This window comes from Lynx canadensis, chromosome E3 (assembly GCF_007474595.2).
Source record: "Lynx canadensis isolate LIC74 chromosome E3, mLynCan4.pri.v2, whole genome shotgun sequence".
Lineage (NCBI taxonomy): Eukaryota > Metazoa > Chordata > Mammalia > Carnivora > Felidae > Lynx > Lynx canadensis.
The window spans coordinates 10,167,301-10,187,022 of NC_044318.1; the positions used below are offsets into that span (position 1 = coordinate 10,167,301).

Here is a 19,722-nt window from a genome sequence, read left to right on the forward strand (position 1 = left end):
CCGCTACCGCTCGCGTTTACTCCTGATACCCCAAACTTTTCTTCCCCTCACCCTCTTCCCAACTTCGCTTTTAGCCTAGACGTCCCTGTTTCTGTCGGAATTCTGGAATTCTCACGGGTCGGAAATGTGGTAGCCGAGCTTGACTCCTTTTTCCTTTTTCACAGGCCATCAGCTTTTACTACGCTCCGTGGTTGAGTGGATTTCTATTCCCCCCACCCAGCAGTTAGATTTTAAGTTCTTAAGGGGCACAGACCTCATCTCATCTATCTCCCTGGGGCCGATCACACAGCACAGCTCTTCAACGATGGGCCCAAAACGGTTTTCAAACCTTTCTGCCTGACGCCTCAGGCTTGCCTGCGTCTTGCAACTGTCACCTGGCTTATTTATAGACATTTCCTCTATAAATAAGCAGTTTCTGTTTCAGGTCTGGTTTGTCCTTGGTATTTCCACTCTACCTCTTGCCCCACCCCTAGGTCTCAAACTTAGAATCCAGAATTGGAGCTGGTATTCAAATCCTTCACCACAGTACGGGGAGATAGCCCCCGCAAGAACTAAGTCATCGTGGTGAAGTTCTTTTTCACCCTCGACACCCTAGCTGCTTGTCGTTAACGTTTGCTGCGGACTTCTTGACGAGATTTTACTTGTCCTTCCATGCTGTTCGTTCTGAGGTTTGCTTCTTTTCTTTTTGCGATCCAGTTCCGGATGGCTCAGCCGTGCTTCCAAATGAATATTTTGACAAGTTGCTTAATGTTTGCAAACCTTGTCACCTTCGATGTCTTAATACCCCTCCCTCACCATGTCAGCGATATTGCAGCGCAAGTAAGTAGTTCCGCTTAACAATTAATTCATTCATGTCAAGGAGTTTCTCTACGTCGGCTCTTTACTCAAAGAAGAAACGTTACAGGAAAGATGGTGAGATCTTCTGAATCAAAAAGTGCAAGGAAACAAGGCGAGCGTTTAACTGCCACACGGAGCCAAGTAATTATTCAGAAGTGAACTCAGTTTTATTCGGCACTGTTAGCAACAGAGGTTTTACCGACTCTTCTAATTAAGTGTTATTTAGAATCTACAAATCCGTGCTGATGAATTAGGGGGATTGGAGGACAGATCACCTTTGCTTGATGTGGATATCCCGTTGTCAGTTCATTATCTCTCTGATATTGTTTTAATGCAGTGAAAGGAACAAATACAATTCTCTGGACCTGCCTGGGCCTGAGCTTGACAGTTTCTTTGACGGTTTTCGTGTTGATGTTCTTGCTAAGGAAGATGAGCTCTGAACCATCAAAGGACGCATTTAAAAACACAGGTTGGTTTGATGGTCCCTCTTTGAAATCTATTTCCAAGAGCTGGCTATTGTGAATTTCAGTTCCTCTTCCTTTTTTCATGTTATTTTATTTGGTTAGAGTCCTTTTGAGTGTGTTAGAGGACAGTTATGTTAAACGAACTTTTGGCGTTTTTCGGTGGTTTGTATCTTCTCTGGAGGTACCCTACAATGTCAGCCCTCCCCAGATTCTTCCCTTGGTAATTACTCTTTTGAAGTACTAAGGTTTTCTTGGCAAACATCCAGCTCTTTGGCCAAAGTTCGCACCTTGACTGGATGTGCGGAAACTGCTAGCCAGGTTGCGGACCATCAGGAAAAATGTATTTGGCAAGATCCCTGGCCATATTTTTAATACAAATGTTAAGTGCTATTGCTGGGTGAACATTTTGCTGCCCAAACGATGCTAGAAATGAATAATAACCAGTTGTCGTTAGATTGTTTGAGGAGTCATTTCAAAGATTATTATCTTTATTAGGCGGGTAGAGAAGCGGCCTCAGAGAAATGAATGCTCTACTTAAGGGCTTTTTTAAGAAAAAAATATTTCTGTAGCACCTTTGTCTGTGATCTGATCCCCAAAAAACTTTGCAGCCATTGGCTTATGTACTTATGCACTTATTTCCGTCCATAACCTGTAAAGCACTCACCTCATTGCTTCCTAGTGCAGTGAAGAGAGTTGGATGGCTGTTTTACATAATTTATTCATTTTTTATTTCCCCCCCCCCCCCCTTCCCGCCGGGGTCTGAGAGACAGGTGGGGAGTGACTTTAAGTAGAACATTTTGGGAGATGGAGTTATTCTGTGGCAGCTTGGAGAAGTAGTGAAACTTGCCTTCACAGGCATATAAATGGGGACATAATAGAAAACTCCTACCTTACGTGATCATGAAAGATTCATGATAAAAAAATTTGATATGCTACCAAGTGCTCTGTAAGAGAGCATCTTTACTTTGAATTCTGAAGTGTGGCCCAAAGGCTGGGTTTTGTGTGCTAGAACATATGGTAACTTGTCACCTTGCATGTGTCAAGTGGGGCCTCAATGCCTCCAAGGGCCAAGTGGGTACCCAGTGAATGCAGTGGGCCAGGTGGAGACTTCAGCCGTGGATGCCCTTCTGAAGGAGACTGGTGCTCTTGACTCTGGCCATTTGTTTCCGTGGAGGAATGTTAGCTCCAAGTTGCCACATTTTATTGTTGTTGTTGTTTTTTTTTAAAAAAAAATTTTTTTTTCAACGTTTATTTATTTTTGGGACAGAGAGAGACAGAGCATGAACGGGGGAGGGGCAGAGAGAGAGGGAGACACAGAATCTGAAACAGGCTCCAGGCTCCGAGCCATCAGCCCAGAGCCCGACGCGGGGCTCGAACTCACGGACCGTGAGATCGTGACCTGGCTGAAGTCGGACGCTTAACCGACTGCGCCACCCAGGCGCCCCTTGTTGTTGTTGTTTTAAAGAGACCAATCCCCCAGATTTGCAGGTGACACCTCTGGAATTTTTTAAACTCTTTTAGAAATTATTTATTTATTAAAAACGGTTTTAATGTTTATTTATTGTTGAGGGAGGAGAGAGAGAGGCGGGGGGGGAGAGGGGGGGGAGAGAGAGGACATGAGCGGGCGAGGGGCAGAGAGATAGGGGGAGACACAGAATCGGAAGCAGGCTCCAGGCTCTGAGCTGTCAGCCCAGAGCCCGACGCGGGGCTCGAACCCACCAACCGTAAGATCATAGCCTGAGCCGAATTTGGACACTCAACCGACTCAGCCATCTGGCCCCCCCCCCCCCCCTTGTAAAAAACATCTCTTGATTTCTAAACGTGGGCCAACAGAACATGTAAGCAAACACTTGAAACCACTGTGTGGCCTAAACAGACTCTGTCTCCAAACCCACTGTGGCCCGTCGGTTCGTGACTTCTGGTGCAAACATACTCACTTGTTTTGTAGATCTGTCTGCATTGCTTTGAGCCCTAATGTGTGTTGCTGAGACTGTCGTGACCCACCTGCCAACCACCTGGGGAGTTCAGGTTAACGGTTCTGTTTCCGCATCCCCAGGATCGGCTCTCCGGAACGAGGCAGAGGCTGACCAACGCGAGAGCCGCGAAAGCAGGACTGGAGCGAAAGTACTCCTCTCGAGGGCCCTGGAGTACACAGTCGAAGAATGTACCTGTGAAGACTGTGTCAAGAACAAATCCAAGGTCGATTCTGACCATTCCTTTCCACTCCCGGCTATGGAGGAAGGTGCAACCATTCTCGTCACCACGAAAACAAATGACTACTGCAATAGCCTGGTAGCTAGTGTCACAGAGATGGAAAGATCCATTTTTACCAGATAATTGACCATGTCGCCTGGTATCGAGCTGCTTTGAGCATCTTTTGTGAGAAGGCAGAAGGGCGATGTATCCCATCTCTTTAGGATGATTGTATGTGTCAGTTGCCGATAGAGCTTTTTTGGTCCTGTAATTCCAGCCAATCGTTATGTTGGCTATACTTCCCTACTTCATTGTTGGGAGCCTAACTGCGTAAATTTCCTTGGTTTCATGATTAAATTCTTCACTCACTGAAAAAAAGCCCTGCAGTGTGTAAATCGCATAGTCACACATTTCTCTGGTAGCCACCTTCTCTCCTAGACCTGCACGCATACATTTAAGGCCAGATTGGAATTTTCTCTTTATTATTAAAGGGAAGCAAGGTTGTTCTATGTACTCCTGTAGGTAGGAGGAGCCTAGAGTCAACCACAATAATTTAGTGCGTGAGGCAGGAGTGCAAGGTTCCTGACCTTGTAAGCTTCCAGCTTAATGGAGACATCAGGCATTATTATAATTGTATAAATAAACGTGGAACTGCAAACTGTGACAAGGGTATAGTAGGTATCACTTTCAGAACCCGAATGCAGGTAGTAATAGTTATAAGTAAAACCTAGCCTAATGTGCCAGGAATGTTCTGTATGCTTTACCTGTACTAACTCATTTAATGCATACAGCAAATCACAAAGTTATGTGGATGATATTATCTCCACGTTATAGATGATGGCAAAAACGTTTTACAGACGTTAAGTCAGAGCAACTTAACATAACCAGTAAATGGCAGAGCAGGATTTAAACCCAGACATCCTGATCTTTTTCTCTTTTCTCTTCATATCAGTTGAAGTCCATTCGAATTCCCCCGAAATCTTTCCGGGCTACAATTTTAGTCATACTGGGGAGCATTCCTCTCCCGGGGTTGTTTATAAAGGTCCTGGGGTGCTATGGAAAGGTTATGCAACAGGTGATGCCTTCTGGTAATGTTGACTTTGATCATTAAGATGCTCACTGGTACACCGAGCATAGATCTCTTGGGGCATTGTGACTTTTGTGTCAGGTTTGGGATATGGGCTACCATTTGGGGCCCATAATGGTTCCATTCTAAGCTCTTGAGGGCTACGGGAGACAATACAGTACAGTGGTTAAGGCATTGGCTCTCGGAGCCAGACTGCCTGGGTTTGAATCCTGGCTCTGTTGCTAGAAGTTATAAATGTTGGGTGACTGTGAGAAAGTGACTTACACACTTGTGCCTCAGTTTCCCCATCTGTAAAATGGGAATGATAATAGTATCTCCTTATAAGATTGTCTTAAGGATTGAATGAAAACACACTGACACACCCAGTTGTATACACACGTGTACATATATTTTTTCCATGAAAGTTATCTGGTTCATAATATTTTGAGTCAGTTATGCTGCTGTAATGATTAGTCCCTTTGAGTTGTAGTATCTCTGAGAGCAGGCATACGTTCCCTTTTAATATACGGAACGTGGCTCCTACCTTCTCACAGACCCTTTTCCTTCTCCCCTCCCCCCCCCAGTACAATCTCTTCAATAAGTAGTTTTTCAAGGCCAAGAAGAGTTGTAGACTTTAAGCTTTTGATTCTTGGTCTTTGAGGACCGGGCTAAAATCTCAGAAAAGAGGAATCACAGTATCTAAAGGGGGTGAGTGGAGGCAGAACACATAAAGCACAGACTGCAATGTCAATGACTTACCCTGCGTCAAGTGCCAAGAAGAAAAGGCACAGAGTGCTACGAGGGGGTCTAACAAGTTAGGCTCACAACAGCTCCATGAAGCAGGTGTGCATTGCCTTACTGAAGGTTCCAGAGGCAGGTGGACCTAATTAGGGGTAGGGGTGTGCAGGGGGTAGATGCAGGTACACAGACTCTTCAGAATAACAAGTTTATTTATTTTGAGGGAGAGAGAGAGAGAACGAGAGAGAGGGAGCAGGGGAGGGGCGCAGAGAGAGGGAGAAGAGAGAGAGAATCCCAAGCAGGGAGCCCGGCACAGGGCTCAATCTCACAAATCATGTGACAGTGCCCTGAGCCGAAATCAAGTTGGATGCTTCACGGACTCAGCCACCCAGGTGCCCTTCTTTTTCCTTTAAATTTTTATTTAAATTCTAGGTAGTTAACATACAGTGCAATATTGGTATCAGGAGTAGAATTCAGCGATTCATCATTTACAAACAACTCAGTGCTCATCATACGTGCCCTCCATAATACCCAGCCCCCACCCACTTCTCTCCCATCAACCCTCAGTTTGTTCTCTATCCTTAACAGTCTCCTGTGGCTTATTTCCCTCTCTCCTCTTGTCTGGTGGGGTTTTTTTTTTTTTTTTTTTGTTTTTAAAGTATTTTCATCTTTACGTTCTCTCAGTCCCTACACATAGCCATATCTTGCATGTTTGTAATCATGGCATACAGACTAATTTGCGTGGGCTTTTTCTTACTTAATGTATTATCGTTGGCTTTTCTCTGGGTTTCCGACTTTATAATTAGCATTTTCAACTACTCCAAGAGATACCTTGTGAAGTGGGCCATGATCTGCTTAGCTCTTCTGTAGCTGGGCTTTGGTGCTTTCCCCTCTTCCGCTATCATATTATTACTTTTTTAAGTTTATTTATTTTTGAGAGAGACAGAGAGTGTAAACAGGGGAAGGAGGGAGAGGGAGAGGGAGAGGGAGAGGGAGGGAGAGAGAGAGAGAGAGAGAGAGAGAGAGAGAGAGAGAGAGAGAGAGAGAGAGAAAATGAATCCCAAGCAGGCTCTGCAATGTCAGTGCAGATCCCGATACGGGGCTCGAACTTACGCAACTGTGAGATCATGACCTGATCTGAAACCAAGAGTCGGATGCTTGCCGGACTGAGCCACCCAGGTGCCCCCCACTATCATAAATAATGCTGCCCGGCAACCTTCTCCAAAGAGCCCTTGACCTCTGTTGAACCCAAAAGATCAATTCCCAGGGGCCAGAGGTTTTGTGTTGAGAGGCAGTGTAGTAGGAAGACCAGCCGGCTGTGCATCACACAGAAGTGGGCTGGAATTCCGGCTCCATTTCCCTGTGGGGTCTGGTCCCTCAATTCAGTGTTCTTAACTGTGGGTCAAGATTTATCAGCAGATCAATCAACGGTCTCAGCATGAAAGAAAGAAAGAAAGAAAGAAAGGGAGAGAGAGAGAGAGAGAAAGAAAGAAAGAAAGAAAGAAAGAAAGAAAGAAAAAAACAGGAGAGAATACACTACCCACAAAACTTTGTTAAAACGTCTCCTCTAACCACGCATGCGTGTACTGGGTTGTGACGTAAAATACATTGTTACTCCCAGTTGAGGGCAGGACAAAGAGGAAAAATGCCCTTTTAGCCTTTCTGGGTCCTTTCTCCCCAATCTGTAAAATGGGCAGTAACCTGGGCTTTATATTATGCGCACGTGTTGGCACATCATTCATCCTACTTCATCTCCAATGTCACCACCGTAGCCCCAGGCATATTATTTCTCGCTGGGCAACTGACTGAAATGGCTCCCTAACCAGCTGCCTTCTTTCCAGCCTGTTCCTCTAAAACTCATTCTCAATCCAGGAAGAGCGATCGTTTTAGCACCTAATTCAGATCGTGTCACTCTTCTGCTTCAATTCTTGCAATCCTTCTAGTTCCCTTACCTACGTAAGAGCTACACAGAACACAGAAGAGTCCAGGCCCCTCAGCACGGCCCTCAGGGCCCTCCACCCAGTTCTCGTATCTCCTCTCTTTGAACACTCTCTTCTCACTCACCCTCTGGCTCCAGTCAACCCGTCAAGTCAGGGCCGTGGCGTTTGCCGTTCCTTCTGGAACATTTTTCCTGCGCCATCTTCCCCGACCGTCTCCCAGCCATCATCCCGGTCTGGGCTCAAAGGTCGTCTCCTTAGAGGCGCCCTCCAGAACCGTCCGCCTCCCCCGTTCCCACGCTTTGGCCCATTCCCCTTTTTGATTTCCCTTCTCAGCTCCTATTACTCTCTGGAAAGGTGTTGGCCCATTTCTCGTGGCCTGGCCACGGTCTCCCGACGGGGCTGTGGGCCCAGGAGAAAAGCGTTGCTCTCGCACCACCGCGTGGCCCTGCGGGCGCCTCTGACCCGTCCCGGCCCCCGCCGCACCACCGCCCCGCCGGCTCCCCTGTTTACCTTCCGGGTCGGTGGGCGGGTCGGCGGCGGCGGCGGCGCTCCACTTCCGGGGCGGGGCGGGCGGGCGGGGCGGCGCGCTGTCTCCCGGCCTGTCTGGAGCCCGGCGGCGGCAGTGGCGGCAGCGGCGGCAGCGCGGCGCAGGCACCGGCCCGGGAGCAGCACCATGAGCGGTGAGTGGCGGCCTCGCCGCTGTCACCCGGCCGGGACGCCCCGGCTCCCGCCGCTCCAGCTGCACACTCCGGCCCCCGAGCCCCCGCGTCCCGCCCGCCCGCCGGCCGACCCCTGTCCCGTCTCTCGCAGACCCCTGTGTACGCCCGGGGGCTGGACCCTGGTCACCTGCACTTCTCTGGCGACCCGAGCCCAGGCACTCCCAGCCCCCAGCCTCCCGTCCACCACTTAGCCCGCTCCTGGACACCTGTCTCCAGACCTCCAGTCTCTCCCAGCGCTCCGACCCCCGTGCCCAGTCACCACTCTCCCCGTCCTCAGTCCCCCGGGTCTCAGTCCCTCCTAACTCCTGGACGCCCCCAGTCCCAGCTTCAGCTCCAGGGCCCTCTGCTCCCTCATCATTCCCGCTTCCCAGGCCCCGTGTGTGCGGTCCCTCCAGTCTCCAGACAGGCAGGGAGGGTGTCGTCTCCAGACACTTTTAGCTTGCTGGCTCCTGAGCCCCGAGCCCCCGTGGCTGTCGGTCCCCAGAGGACTGTGAGTGCTCCAGCCTCTTTGTCTTCCCCGCGCCTCCCATTCCCTTGCGCCCTGTGCCCCGGTGCTTTGCTGTCCCAGTCCCCAGTGGTTCCCAGTTACTCGCTTAGTTTCCCTACTGGCCCTTGCTTCTTACATTTTGGTTATTATTATTATTATTATTATTATTATTTGTCTCATACTCCCGCCCCTTTCACTTCTTTTCCTAGCTCCTTTGAGGTCTCCTTGGCCCTGTCCTGCACCCCCTTCCCTTCTGGTTCCACACCGAACCCATCTGGGGACCAACGCGTCGCAGGTCCCAGCCCACCCCCCTCCCGCCCGCAGGGAGGGGTGTGGTTTTGGTGGGGAGGCCGGGAGTGGGAGGGAGGTGGGTGTGGACAGCTCGTCCTCGGTGTTTCTGAAGTTTAGTCTCTAGACTTGGACGCATGTTCTCAGCCCTTCTCTGAAGCGGTCTGTCGGTGTTTTGGTGCTAAGTCATTCCTGAGTGGTGGTGGACGTTCAGAGTGACTCCGGGAAGCCTCTCAGCCCGCCCTGACTGGGATCTGCATTTTCTTAGGAGGATCCGCCTACCCTCTCCCTGCCTGTTTTCCTCTGAACTGTGGGATTGCCTCTGAAGTGTCCCTGCATCCCCCCCCCCCCCACCCCCGCCCGTAGCCCTAGCCTTTCACCCAGGCATTTCTGGAGTTTGGGGGATGGGGGCAAAGAGGTGAGGATGTGTCTCTCTTAGTTGTTAACGTTTGAGTTATCTCCATGGGTCACTTTTTTTTTTTTTTTTTTTACAAGACATGCGCCTTTTGTTTTGCCTTTCAGAGCAAGATGTGTGAAATTGTTGGTCCTGGTGAGGGAGCTGGGAAGGGGGTTTCCTGGGAGATAGGCCAGCTTCTGTTGTCAGAGCAAATGATTTTTGGCCTAATTAAAGTTTCTGGCCTCTGAATGTCAGTGATCCTGCAGCAAAGATGTGATGAGCTGGTTTCCACCCAGGAGATAATACACCCTGGTGTAAGTGCGGGCCCTGGATGGAGCTAGACAGCCTGAGTTCAAATCCTGACTCTGCTATAAAAAGCTGTGTGATTTGGCCATTCTGGAAGTCCCAGCAAAGTGGGGTAGATAATAGTACCTGTCACCTAGTCATGTTGCGATGACTAAATAACTCTACCGGGTTATTGGTACTGTGCTTCGTGTGGTGTGTAGATGGGAACTTAGTGCGGTTGTTGTGGAGGTAAGGACCCAGCCGAGCTTCAGGTGGGGTGATTTTCTGACCCAGCTCTGAGACAAGGGCTGGGGCTAAGTACGCCTTGAAAACCTCTTGCTTTTAATATAACCAAGGAGACTGTGCCTCAAATTCTGGACCATTCTCGGGCCTTGATCCCAGGTGCCCATGAAATTGACAAGCCAAGGGAAATTGATCAATGTAGCCTTCAAAAGCCAACTTAATACCAAAGATAAGGACGTTTTAAAATTTATTAAAAAAAATCATTACAAAAGGAAACCAACAGATGGCTTTTTAAGGAAGAAGTGTTCAGGATGGATGACAGCCTTCTTTTGGAAAGATTGTAATTGAGGCAGAAAAAATGGTTGCTGAGGGCAGAAGGGAAGTCCGAGGTATTTTCAATTTTTTTCTTTCCCCTAGTTTTATTGGCAAATAATTGACATACATCACTGTAAGTTTAGGGCGAGCAGCGTGATTGCCATTTATCGTGAAATGATTACCTTGATGGGTTCAGCTAACATCCATCTTCTTTGGATACAATAAGAAAATAAGACCATTTTTCTCTTTGCGATTAGAGCTCTTAGGATTTCCTGTCGTAGCTCTTTTCCTAGATATCGTACAGCTGTGTTGACATGTTGTGCTTGACATGTCTAATGCGTACATATCTTATAACCGGACTTCTGTAACTTTTGACCCCCATTCTCCAATTACCCCTTCACGTTTCTTTTTTTTTATTTTTTAATTTTTTTTAATGTTTATTTTTTAATTTTTTTTAATGTTTGAGAGGGAGAGACAGAGCACGAGCGGGGGAGAGACAAAGCGAGACACAATCCGAAGGAGGCTCCAGGCTCTGAGCTGTCAGCACAGAGCCCGATGCGGGGCTTGAACCCATGAACTGTGAGATGGTGACCTGAGCCAAAGTAGGACCCTTAACCAACTGAGCCACCCAGGTGCCTCGCCCCCCTTCACGTTTCTTGAGAATACAGTTAAAACAAGGTTTTCTCACCCTTGGGGTTGATGATTGGGCACCATAAAATAATGTTGCATGGAAGTATGTCTTCTCTTCCCGCTGTCCTTTTTTTTTAATAGAAAATTTCAAACATCTCTAACGTGGAGAGAATAGTCTAATGAGCACTTACCATCTCATGATCACTTCCCCTTTGTACCTATCTATTTCTTACTTCTGTCCCCAGTTTATTTTGAAGCAAATCCCAGACACTGACCGGATCCTTTCATCTGTTACTATTTTAATGTGTATCTCTAACATATTGGGACTCTTTTAAAAAATATATATATAGCTCAATTTCATTATCATACCTGTAAGAAATTAGCAGTAATTCATTAACAGCAGATATTCAAGATTCAAATTTCCATGATTGGCTTATAATTTTAGAGTTTTTTTTTTTTTTAAGACTCAGGATCTAAACAAGGTTTAAACAATGCAGATTGTTGTGTTTTTTAAGTCTTCAAATCTCTCTCTCTCTCTTTTTTAGTTTAATTGCTATCTTTTTAGTGTTTGGTATATTCACAGAGTTGTGCCTGCATCAGCATAATCGGATTTAGAACATTTTCATCAGTCCAGAAAGGAATGCTGTACCTCTTAACTGTGGTTCCTCATTCTCGTTCCCCTTAGCCCCAAGCAACCACTAATCTACTCTACCTATGGATTTACCTATTGCCAATATTTCATATAGATTGAGTCATACAATACGTAGCCTTTTGTGTCTGGCTGTTTTCACTAAAAGTATCCTTCTAAACTTTGCCACAGTGTAGCATGGAACTCAGGTTCATTCCATTTTGTGTTTGAATAACATCTCATTGTTCTGTTTTGTTTAGCCAGTCTTCAGCTGATGGACATTTGACTTGTTTCCACTTTTTGGCCCCTTTAGGAATAATGCTGCTGGGAACATTCACGTACAAGTTTTTGTGTGAGCATATCTTTTTATTTCTCTCGGGTCGATATCTAAGAGTAGAATTGCCTGCCCCGTCTGAGGAACGGTCAGACAGTTTTCCAAAGCAGCTGCACCATTTTCCATTCCCACTTCCGCTGCATGAAGGTTCTGGTTTCTTCACACCTTTGCCAACAGCCTTTTGATTATAGCCATTCTGAGTGGGTGTGAAGCGGTGCCTTTTTGTGGTTTTGATTTGCATTTCCCTAATGATCAATGATGTTGAGCATATTTTCATGAGCTTATTGGCTGTTTGTGTGTATCTTCTTTCGAGAAATGTCTGCTCAGATTCCTTTGTCCATTTTTAAATTGGGTTGTTTTTATTGTTGACCCGTAAGAATCCTGTATAGTTTCTGGGTACAAGTCCCTTAGATGTATTATTTATAAAAATGTCTCCCATTTTGTGTGTGTGTGTGTTTTAACTTTCTTGATATTGTCCTTTGAAGCAAAAAATCTTTTTTTTAGGGGTGCCTGGGTGGCTCAGTCGGTTAAGCATCTGACTTTAGCTCAGGTCACGATCTCACAGTTGGTGAGTTCAAGCCCCGTGTTGGGCTCTGTGCTGACAGTTCACAGCCTGGACCTTGCTTTGGATTCTGTGTCTGCATCTCTCTCTGCCCCTCCCCTACTCCTGCTCTGTCTCTCTCTGTCTCTCTCTCTCAAAAATAAATAAACATTAAAATTTTTTTTATCTTTTTTTTTTTTTAAACTAATAGGTTGCCGTTTCATCTGTCTGTTTTTACCCCTTGCAATTTTTGATGAAGGAAATAGTTCATGTCTTTGTGGGATTTTGCTGATTGCATCCTTTTGGTGTGGTTTGACATGTTTCTCAGTCTCTTGTATTTCCTGTAAATTGGCAATTAGAGTCTTCTGTATTTTGTAGTTGAAAACGTTTGAGTCAGAGGTCAGCTGGTTTCAAGGCCAAATGCATTAAGTGCAAATAACCAGGAAGTGGAATGCCTAGGTAATGCATACACAAGATAAATGGGTGTCGTGAGGCCGAACAACTCTGATGACCATTAACAGGGTAGATGAGACATATATGTGGTATGGTCACGTGATGGAAAACCTCAAAGATGTTAAAAGGAATAAAATGGATTTATACATATCACTGTGGCTATATCTCAACATTAACGTTCTCTAAAAAGAAGCAGAGTGCAGAAATATACTAAAATATATACCTTAATGCACATTAAACCATGTGTATGAAACAATGTTTGTGGATTCGTATATGTGTGGCTATGTAACATAGCCAGTAGGAAGGATGCCTGCTACATGTGGGTGGTTGTCGGAGGTTAATAGCTGGTCATGATTTATTTGTTTCTCTTTAAAGAATCCAGTAGGTAGGAATACTTACTTGATGACCAGCCTTCGAGAGCTAAGGAATTATGATTGCCAGATAATTCTTCTGCTCTTATTTAGAAAGTAGAACTTGAAGGACCAGAAAGTCATGATTCTCAAGCTTTTTTTTTTTGGTAAGACTGTTTGAAGGACCTTGATGCTCATTTCCATCAGTAATTAGTCTGTCAAGGATCTTTAAGTTAGTTAAGACGCTAAAAACCCCGTTTCAAGGGTGGGGAAAGCTAAACCTAGAGAGGTCACATGTGTCCAAGTTTGGGGCTTCGTGGGTCATTTGCTGCTGTTTCTTGCCTGATGTTTATGTACATTTTGGCAGCTTTATCTTGTTTTTCTGGAATGTTGAGGCTCATGGTTTTCTCTTTGGCATTGACTGGGTTATTTTCAGCAGTAGCTTGTGTTTGGGATGAAGAATCAGCTGAAGCGAGTGAATGGAAAAAAAGAATGTGTGTGGTTTTCATTCAAAGAAAAAGTGATGATATCAACTTTTTTCCCCTCTAATGAAGGCATTGGGTTGATCTGTATGGCAGATTGCAAGAAGTAAGTGTTCTACCGTCAGCAAATATTTGACCATGTCCTGTGCTAGTAAGTGGCAATGGACTAAAACCCATTGACATCACCTCTCCTGCTTCCTTGTTGTAACCAATAGGAAATTAAGTTCTTAGAGTTCTTAAAATATGGGAAGTAAAATCTAAGAATCTGTGGCCTTCTCTGAATTCTGGCAAATGTAGACATGATTCTAGATAAAGGATAAAGCGCCTTCCATCCCGCTGCCATCTTGTCTCAATGGGGGTGAAAAGTGGTTTTCGAGAGAGAAAGAAATTTTAATGTTATGTGGAAAACACAGATATGTATGCAGTATGTAAACAGATATACACTGTATTTGCGGTATTGAAATTTCATGGAGGGATGATTAAAAAAATGTCTGAACGAGATCTGAAGGGGGAAAGTAACGAATAAAGGGTTGAGAAACACTGATAAGAGCTGAAGTAATTTTACCATTACTCTAGAAATTTGCATTTTGCTTTTACCCTTAACATTTTTGGGTAAAGCTTTGCCACATTGCTACATGATCTTTGTATTGATCACTTTTATAGGCTTCATAATCCATCAATCCATCTACCTGCTTGTAGTATAATTTTTTAAAAACATGTGTTTTTAAATTTATTTTTGAGAGAGAGAGAGAGCATGAACAGGGGAAAGGCAGAGAGAGAGAGAGAGAGAGAGAGAGAGAAAGAGAGAGAGAGAGAGAGAGAGGAAGAGAGAGAGACACAGAATCTGAAGCAGGCTCCAGGCTCTGAGCTGTCAGTGCAGGGCCGGACGCGGGACTTGAATTCACAAACTGCGAGATCATGACCTGAGCTGAAGTCGGCTGCTCAACTGACCAAGCCATCCAGGTGCCCCACATGTAGCGTAATTTTTAAACCATAATATTTGATTCTACTTTTGGAAACTTAGCTTATTTTCCTTTTTCTTTCTTTTTTTTGGTTCTTATTATAAATAATGATGCAGTGAACGTTTTTGTTCAAGGTAGTGTTCTTTCCTTTTGATTGATATGTCCTTAGGATGATTTCCCTGAAGTAGCTGTAACATGGAAATGTGTATAGTTCTTGATTGTTTTTGCTTTTGAAGTGGTTGCAGTAACTTGAAAGGCTGCTGGAAGGCGTGAGGGCTCGGGTGGCCACAGAGCCTGGCTGGAAATTCAGGGTTCAACATTCAGCAGACATTTACCGAATGACAGTTTGATGCTTCATCCGTCACTTAGCAGAGGGCTGCACTGTTGGTGTCTGTGGAAGCACATGGAATGAATGGACCAAAAGGTTTTGTGGGAGTAACGGACATGTCAGCCAGGACTCCTCAGTTGCCTGTGGCAGAAGTTGATCTGGGAAAAGCTGGAGTTTAAAACATCTTGCAATGGAGAGGTCTAGGGATAGGACTGTCCTCAGGCCCAGTTGCATTCTGGTGCTGAGAGCATCATCAGGACGACCTTTCTGTCTGTTTCGAAACTCCACTTTCCTCTTGGTTGGCTTCTCCTCCAGCAGCCTCTGTCTACCCCGTGGAGGCAAGATGCCTGCCCGCAGCTCTCCGGTCACAGCCTACCGTGTAGCAACACCCAAGCAGAGGGTGGGCCTCTTTCCCAGTTGCTCCCGCAGAAGTCCTGGGGCTGACTCACAGCAGTCTGGCAGGCTATGTGGTCATCCCGGAACCCATCGCTGTGGCTCCTGTTGGCCGGGTCTGGGTCGCACGCCCAGTCCAGAGCCCGAGGGTGGCATCTGACTACTTGTTGTCTGGATAGAGGAGGAACTGACGGGAGAGGGCTGTGAGGAAGGTGGGTTGTGAGCAGAGACCTGAGGGAGGGGAAGGGTTGCTCCTGAGTTTTGCTCCTGAGCAGCTGAAGGGGGGTAAGCCTTGCCTCTCACTGAGGTGGGGAGGGTGGAGGAACATCAATTTGGGGCGTGGGCGGTAGCAGTCGGAAGCCTTCGGGGGAGTGAGGACTCTTCCTGGGCCCTGACTTCTGCTTGCCTCTCTGGGAGCCCTCCAGGGGTCTGGCTCTGGTGCTTTGCCCGTCGTCCCTGCAGCGCCCTGCTGGGCTGTGCTCCCTGCAGGCTTTACTTGGAGGGAACCTTGTCCATCGCATCTTATTTTTCCTTGCCTGTCTGCGTGTTTTAGGATCTGCTCTTTTCTCCCTCATCTTAAAAAATAAATACATAAAAAATAAAAAAGCAAAAAACCCCGAATGACTTTAAAGATGATTGTGAATACATGGAATATCCCTATAGACATACCTTCCAAGAACATTAGGATATTTAGATTTTTAGTTATTGCACTTCTGTCTCTGCTCAGTGCATATGCATTTTACATAATTGCCTTGAGTCTACATCTGAATTAGTGTTTCCACTTACATTATAGCATTTATCCATGTGTCTTCCTGTCACCGTTTTTTCAAAAGGCTGCATAACGTTCCACCAAATGGATGTACCATTGTAGGAAAAGAGAGTAAATTCCATTTATGATGTTCAAGGATAGAATTGGCAAGCGTTTTCTGTAAAGACCCAGATAATAAATATTTTCTGCTTTGTGGGCCATCTGGTCTCCATCCCAACTACTCATCCCTGTTGGAGTATAAAAGCAGCAGAGGCAATCAATAAGTGAAAGGATGTGGCTGTGTTCCAATAAAACTTTATTTAGAAGAACAGGCAGCAGCTGGATTTGCTGTGTTTGCTGACCCCCGTTCCAGAATACCCCGGGAGGAGTCTGAGTGCCCCTGATGCTGTGCTTGGGCTGTTACTGTGGCCTAGTGGGATAAAGTTGGGACTCAGTCCTGGATTGAACTCCCTGTCGAAGGACCTGAGCATGTTCTGGAACTTCTCTGACTCTTAATTCCCTCATCAGAAGATGCAAGTTAAAGGAAGCGATGGACCTGTAGTTCCTTAGTATTTGGAACATAGAGGAACTGGTGAAATAGTCACTTCTTCCTTTTCTCATTTCCCCTCTTCCTCCTCTTTAGCTTAGTTTCCAGGGTGTCAGGAAGGTATTTGGATGTTTTGTTAACTTTTTGTGTGGACTTCCCCCTTGCTCTTCAGAACCTACTGCCGCCATACGTTGTTGGCAGTGAGTGCTGTGTGTGCCTGCTTCCCCACACTTTACCGGCAGTGGAGAATTGCATCCTCAGTGTTCCTTGGTGAATTGAGTAGTTATATAATGGCAACATGTGGCAGCTAATTTGGTAGGTTTATAATTTGCATTTCTCCAGCCGTGAGGGAAGATTCATTTTCCCTTCAGAGTGCTTGCACAGTGCCATTATAGTGTTTTTTTGTAAGCAGAGACTGGCAAACTGTGCCGGGCACCTGTGTTAACGTTAATAAAGTTTTATTGGAACACAAGCACATCCGTTCATTGACTCTCGATAACAACTGCTTTCGCTGTCCGGTGGCAGAATTGAGTGGCCGTGACAGAGAGACCTTATGGCTTGCAAAGCCTAAAATATTCGCCATCTGTTCTTTACGGAAGATGTTTGCTGAGCCCTGCTCTAGAGTGAATTCTTTGCCTGTTGATGAATATGCTGTTGACTTAGTCTTTGGTCTTAGACATCACAAGGCCACTTAGATGGCCTGAGGCCATCTCTCTGCCTTGAAGTAGAGCCTGCCCCTTTCCATTGTGTGGTGACGACACTCTGTCCTTTTGTCCTGGCCCAGCTGTGCCACTTTACCCCACAGTACAGGGAGCTAGCGCCTGGACTTTGGGGAAGAATGGAGTCTGTTTTATCCCTTCGTGCGCAAATGCTGAGCAGACAGAACGGCTGCTTCACTCCACCCGTTACCCCCGCGTGGGGCTGCTGCCGTGTCCTGGCTCGCTGTGTCTTCTCCATTTAAGGCAGCCACTTGGGGAGCCACAGAACCCAACCCCAGAGCCCTGACTCGACCAACTGTTGAGCTCCTTGCATGAGTGGGAGCGTATTGACGCTGGCTCCCCCCCTGAGCGAGAAGGCTCACAGTCAAGGATAGGCATGTGCCGGGAGATTTCTGATTCCCCATAATCCTTTGTGTGGTGGCGATTATACCAGGGGTGTGGTGTGGCTGCAGGGTCGTGGGGACACCCTGTAGAGAGCAGTGTATTGTGCCGGGGCAGGGAGGTTTCTCACAGAAGGTGACACTTGAGCCGGCCACTGGGAGGTTAGTCTTTAGTGGCCCTTTGTGGAGTCCCTTTGCCTGCATGCAAGCTGGGCTGCCCGAGGTTAGCCTGGTCTTGTGGAGGCTGGAAGGCCTGGGTGTTGGAGTCCAGCTTTGGGGCATTCTTCCTGGGACAAGGGATCGATGTCTCCAAACCTCGGTTCCTTTATCCGTTAGGAAGGGGTCACGAGCACACATCTCATGGGTGGATATAAAGGTTTAATGTGTATCTCAGAACAGAAGATTTGTAGCAGATCTGGCCTCTGGGTGTCTTGTGTTTGGTTCAGGCAGAGGTGGCTGAAACACTGCTGTAAAATTAGGTGCCAACTGATTGACGTGAAGATCTGAGTTTCTGTCTCCTTTGAAAAACCACAAGATGGGGCAACTGCATGTTGGTGTTGCTGTGCGGTGCTGTCCCCTGTGTGGTGCTGTCCTCCGGAGCCCAGTAGCAGCTGCCGTCTCTCCAGAGGCACCCCTCAGTCCCTTCCTGTCCCTCTTTTCTGCCCTCCCTGCCCACTGCACTCATTTCCTTTCTGCGCCTGACCTTGGAGGCGTGGGGGTTGGGAGGGAAGATCTGATGTTGGGCTTGTACATGCCTCTCTGGCCTATACGAGGCCGCCCTTTGTGCCCAATCTCTCTTGCTTCCGCTTTGGAGTGGTGGTGGGTTTTTGGGCATCGTGGAAACTAAACAAACAACGGCACTAAACTCTCCACTGGGCTGAGAGGGCCAAGCATCCTGTATGCCTGCAAACATGAGCGAGCCGGCCTTGCAGCGGTGGCCACGCGTTGGTGGTGTACCTGTCCCTTGCCAGGCTCTGATGTGGGCCGTTGGTTATAGGGTGAGGGAAGATTAAGGTGTGGGTCTGGTCTATAGTCTTCCGGAAATCCCTAACGTGTAACCGTCTTACTGCTTACTGGGTAGCCATAACGTCTAGAAACACAGACAGTGTTGTGTTAATTTTTAAAACCTCCATCTGATTAATTCTGCTAGGGCAGTGGTTGGCAAACTATGGCCCGTAGGGTAAATCCAGCCCAAGGCCTGTTCTTGTAAACAGCTATGCTTGTTCCGTAATGTATTATCTCTGGCTGCTTTTGAGATGTCAGAGCAGAGTTGAGGAGTTGGGACCACATGACCCACAAAGCCTGAAATGTTTACTGTCTGGCTCTTGACGGAAAAAGTTTGCTGACCTCTGTCCTGGGGCACATTAAAGGTGCAGGTTTATTCAGTGAAAACCAGAAATACAAATCATCTGAGACAGCCCATCACATGCTTAGGACTTGATAGAAACTCATCGTTAACTGCACTTTTGCAGGGTGCGTTGCATGAACAGCTCATATAATATCATTGAGCGTATCGTGTGTTTGTTGTATAAGATCACTCAGTCATTTGCTGCCACCTGTGCCGCTGTGTAGGTAATCGGTGCAGGGTGAAGGCCATGGGAACAGAAGGGCGCAGGGCCACAGCGGGGCTGGCTCTCCCGTGAAGGAAGAGCTGTGCTGGCAGCTGGGAGCGTGTGCAGGCGCGGGCGTGGCTTTTGGTAAACTTGCGGGGAGATATTCTGACATCCTCGCATGCTGTAAGAATTGCACAGATGAGGGGCGCCCGGGGGGCTCAGTCGGTTAAGCATCCGGCTCTTGGTTTCCGCTCAGGTGAGGATCTCACAGTTCTGTGGGTTCAAGCCCCACGTCAGGTTGTGCGCTGAAGGTGTGGAGCCTGCTTGGGATTCTCTTTCCCTCTCTCTCTCTGCTCCTCCCCTACTCTCTCCCTCAAAATAAATAAATAAATAAACTTTACAACAAAAGAATTGCACAGATGAGAAGAAAAAACTGACTTGGTGGGGCAGTGGCTGGATATGTCCTTGAGCAGATGAGAGGAGACAGGAGTCAGAGCACAAGTGGAGGTTTCAGTTATTTAGCCTCTCAGAGCCTCAGTTTCTTCATCTCTGAAGTGGGATAATCACATGTACTTTCAGGAAGAATTTCCTAATTGCAGCATTGCTGACAGGCCAGATAACTCTGCCGTGGGGGCCGTCCTGTGGGCTGTCGGAGGTTTAACAGCATCCCTGGCCCTCACCTGCCCCGTGCCCCCTCCGACT

General features: G+C 47.0%; 2 protein-coding genes across 7 annotated transcripts in view; both read left to right on the forward strand.

The window, feature by feature from the left end:
• Positions 1-702: 702 nt before the first annotated feature.
• Positions 703-3,872, forward strand: TNFRSF17 (TNF receptor superfamily member 17). The gene is given in 4 exon segments (XM_030301380.1): positions 703-718; positions 721-819; positions 1,175-1,306; positions 3,358-3,872. Coding segments are annotated over 4 exon segments (528 nt in total). The 3' UTR covers positions 3,639-3,872.
• A 3,963-nt stretch (positions 3,873-7,835) lies between these two features.
• SNX29 (sorting nexin 29) overlaps positions 7,836-19,722 on the forward strand; it is a 501,802-nt gene continuing 489,915 nt past the window's right edge. For all 6 annotated transcript variants that reach the window (XR_003965611.1, XR_003965609.1, XM_030300939.1 and 3 more), the window contains exon 1: positions 7,836-7,918. Coding sequence is in view for 4 of the 6 variants with exons in the window: in XM_030300939.1 (XP_030156799.1) it covers positions 7,912-7,918 (7 nt within the window). In the remaining 2 variants the exon portion in view is untranslated. The remainder of the gene's footprint in view (positions 7,919-19,722) is intronic.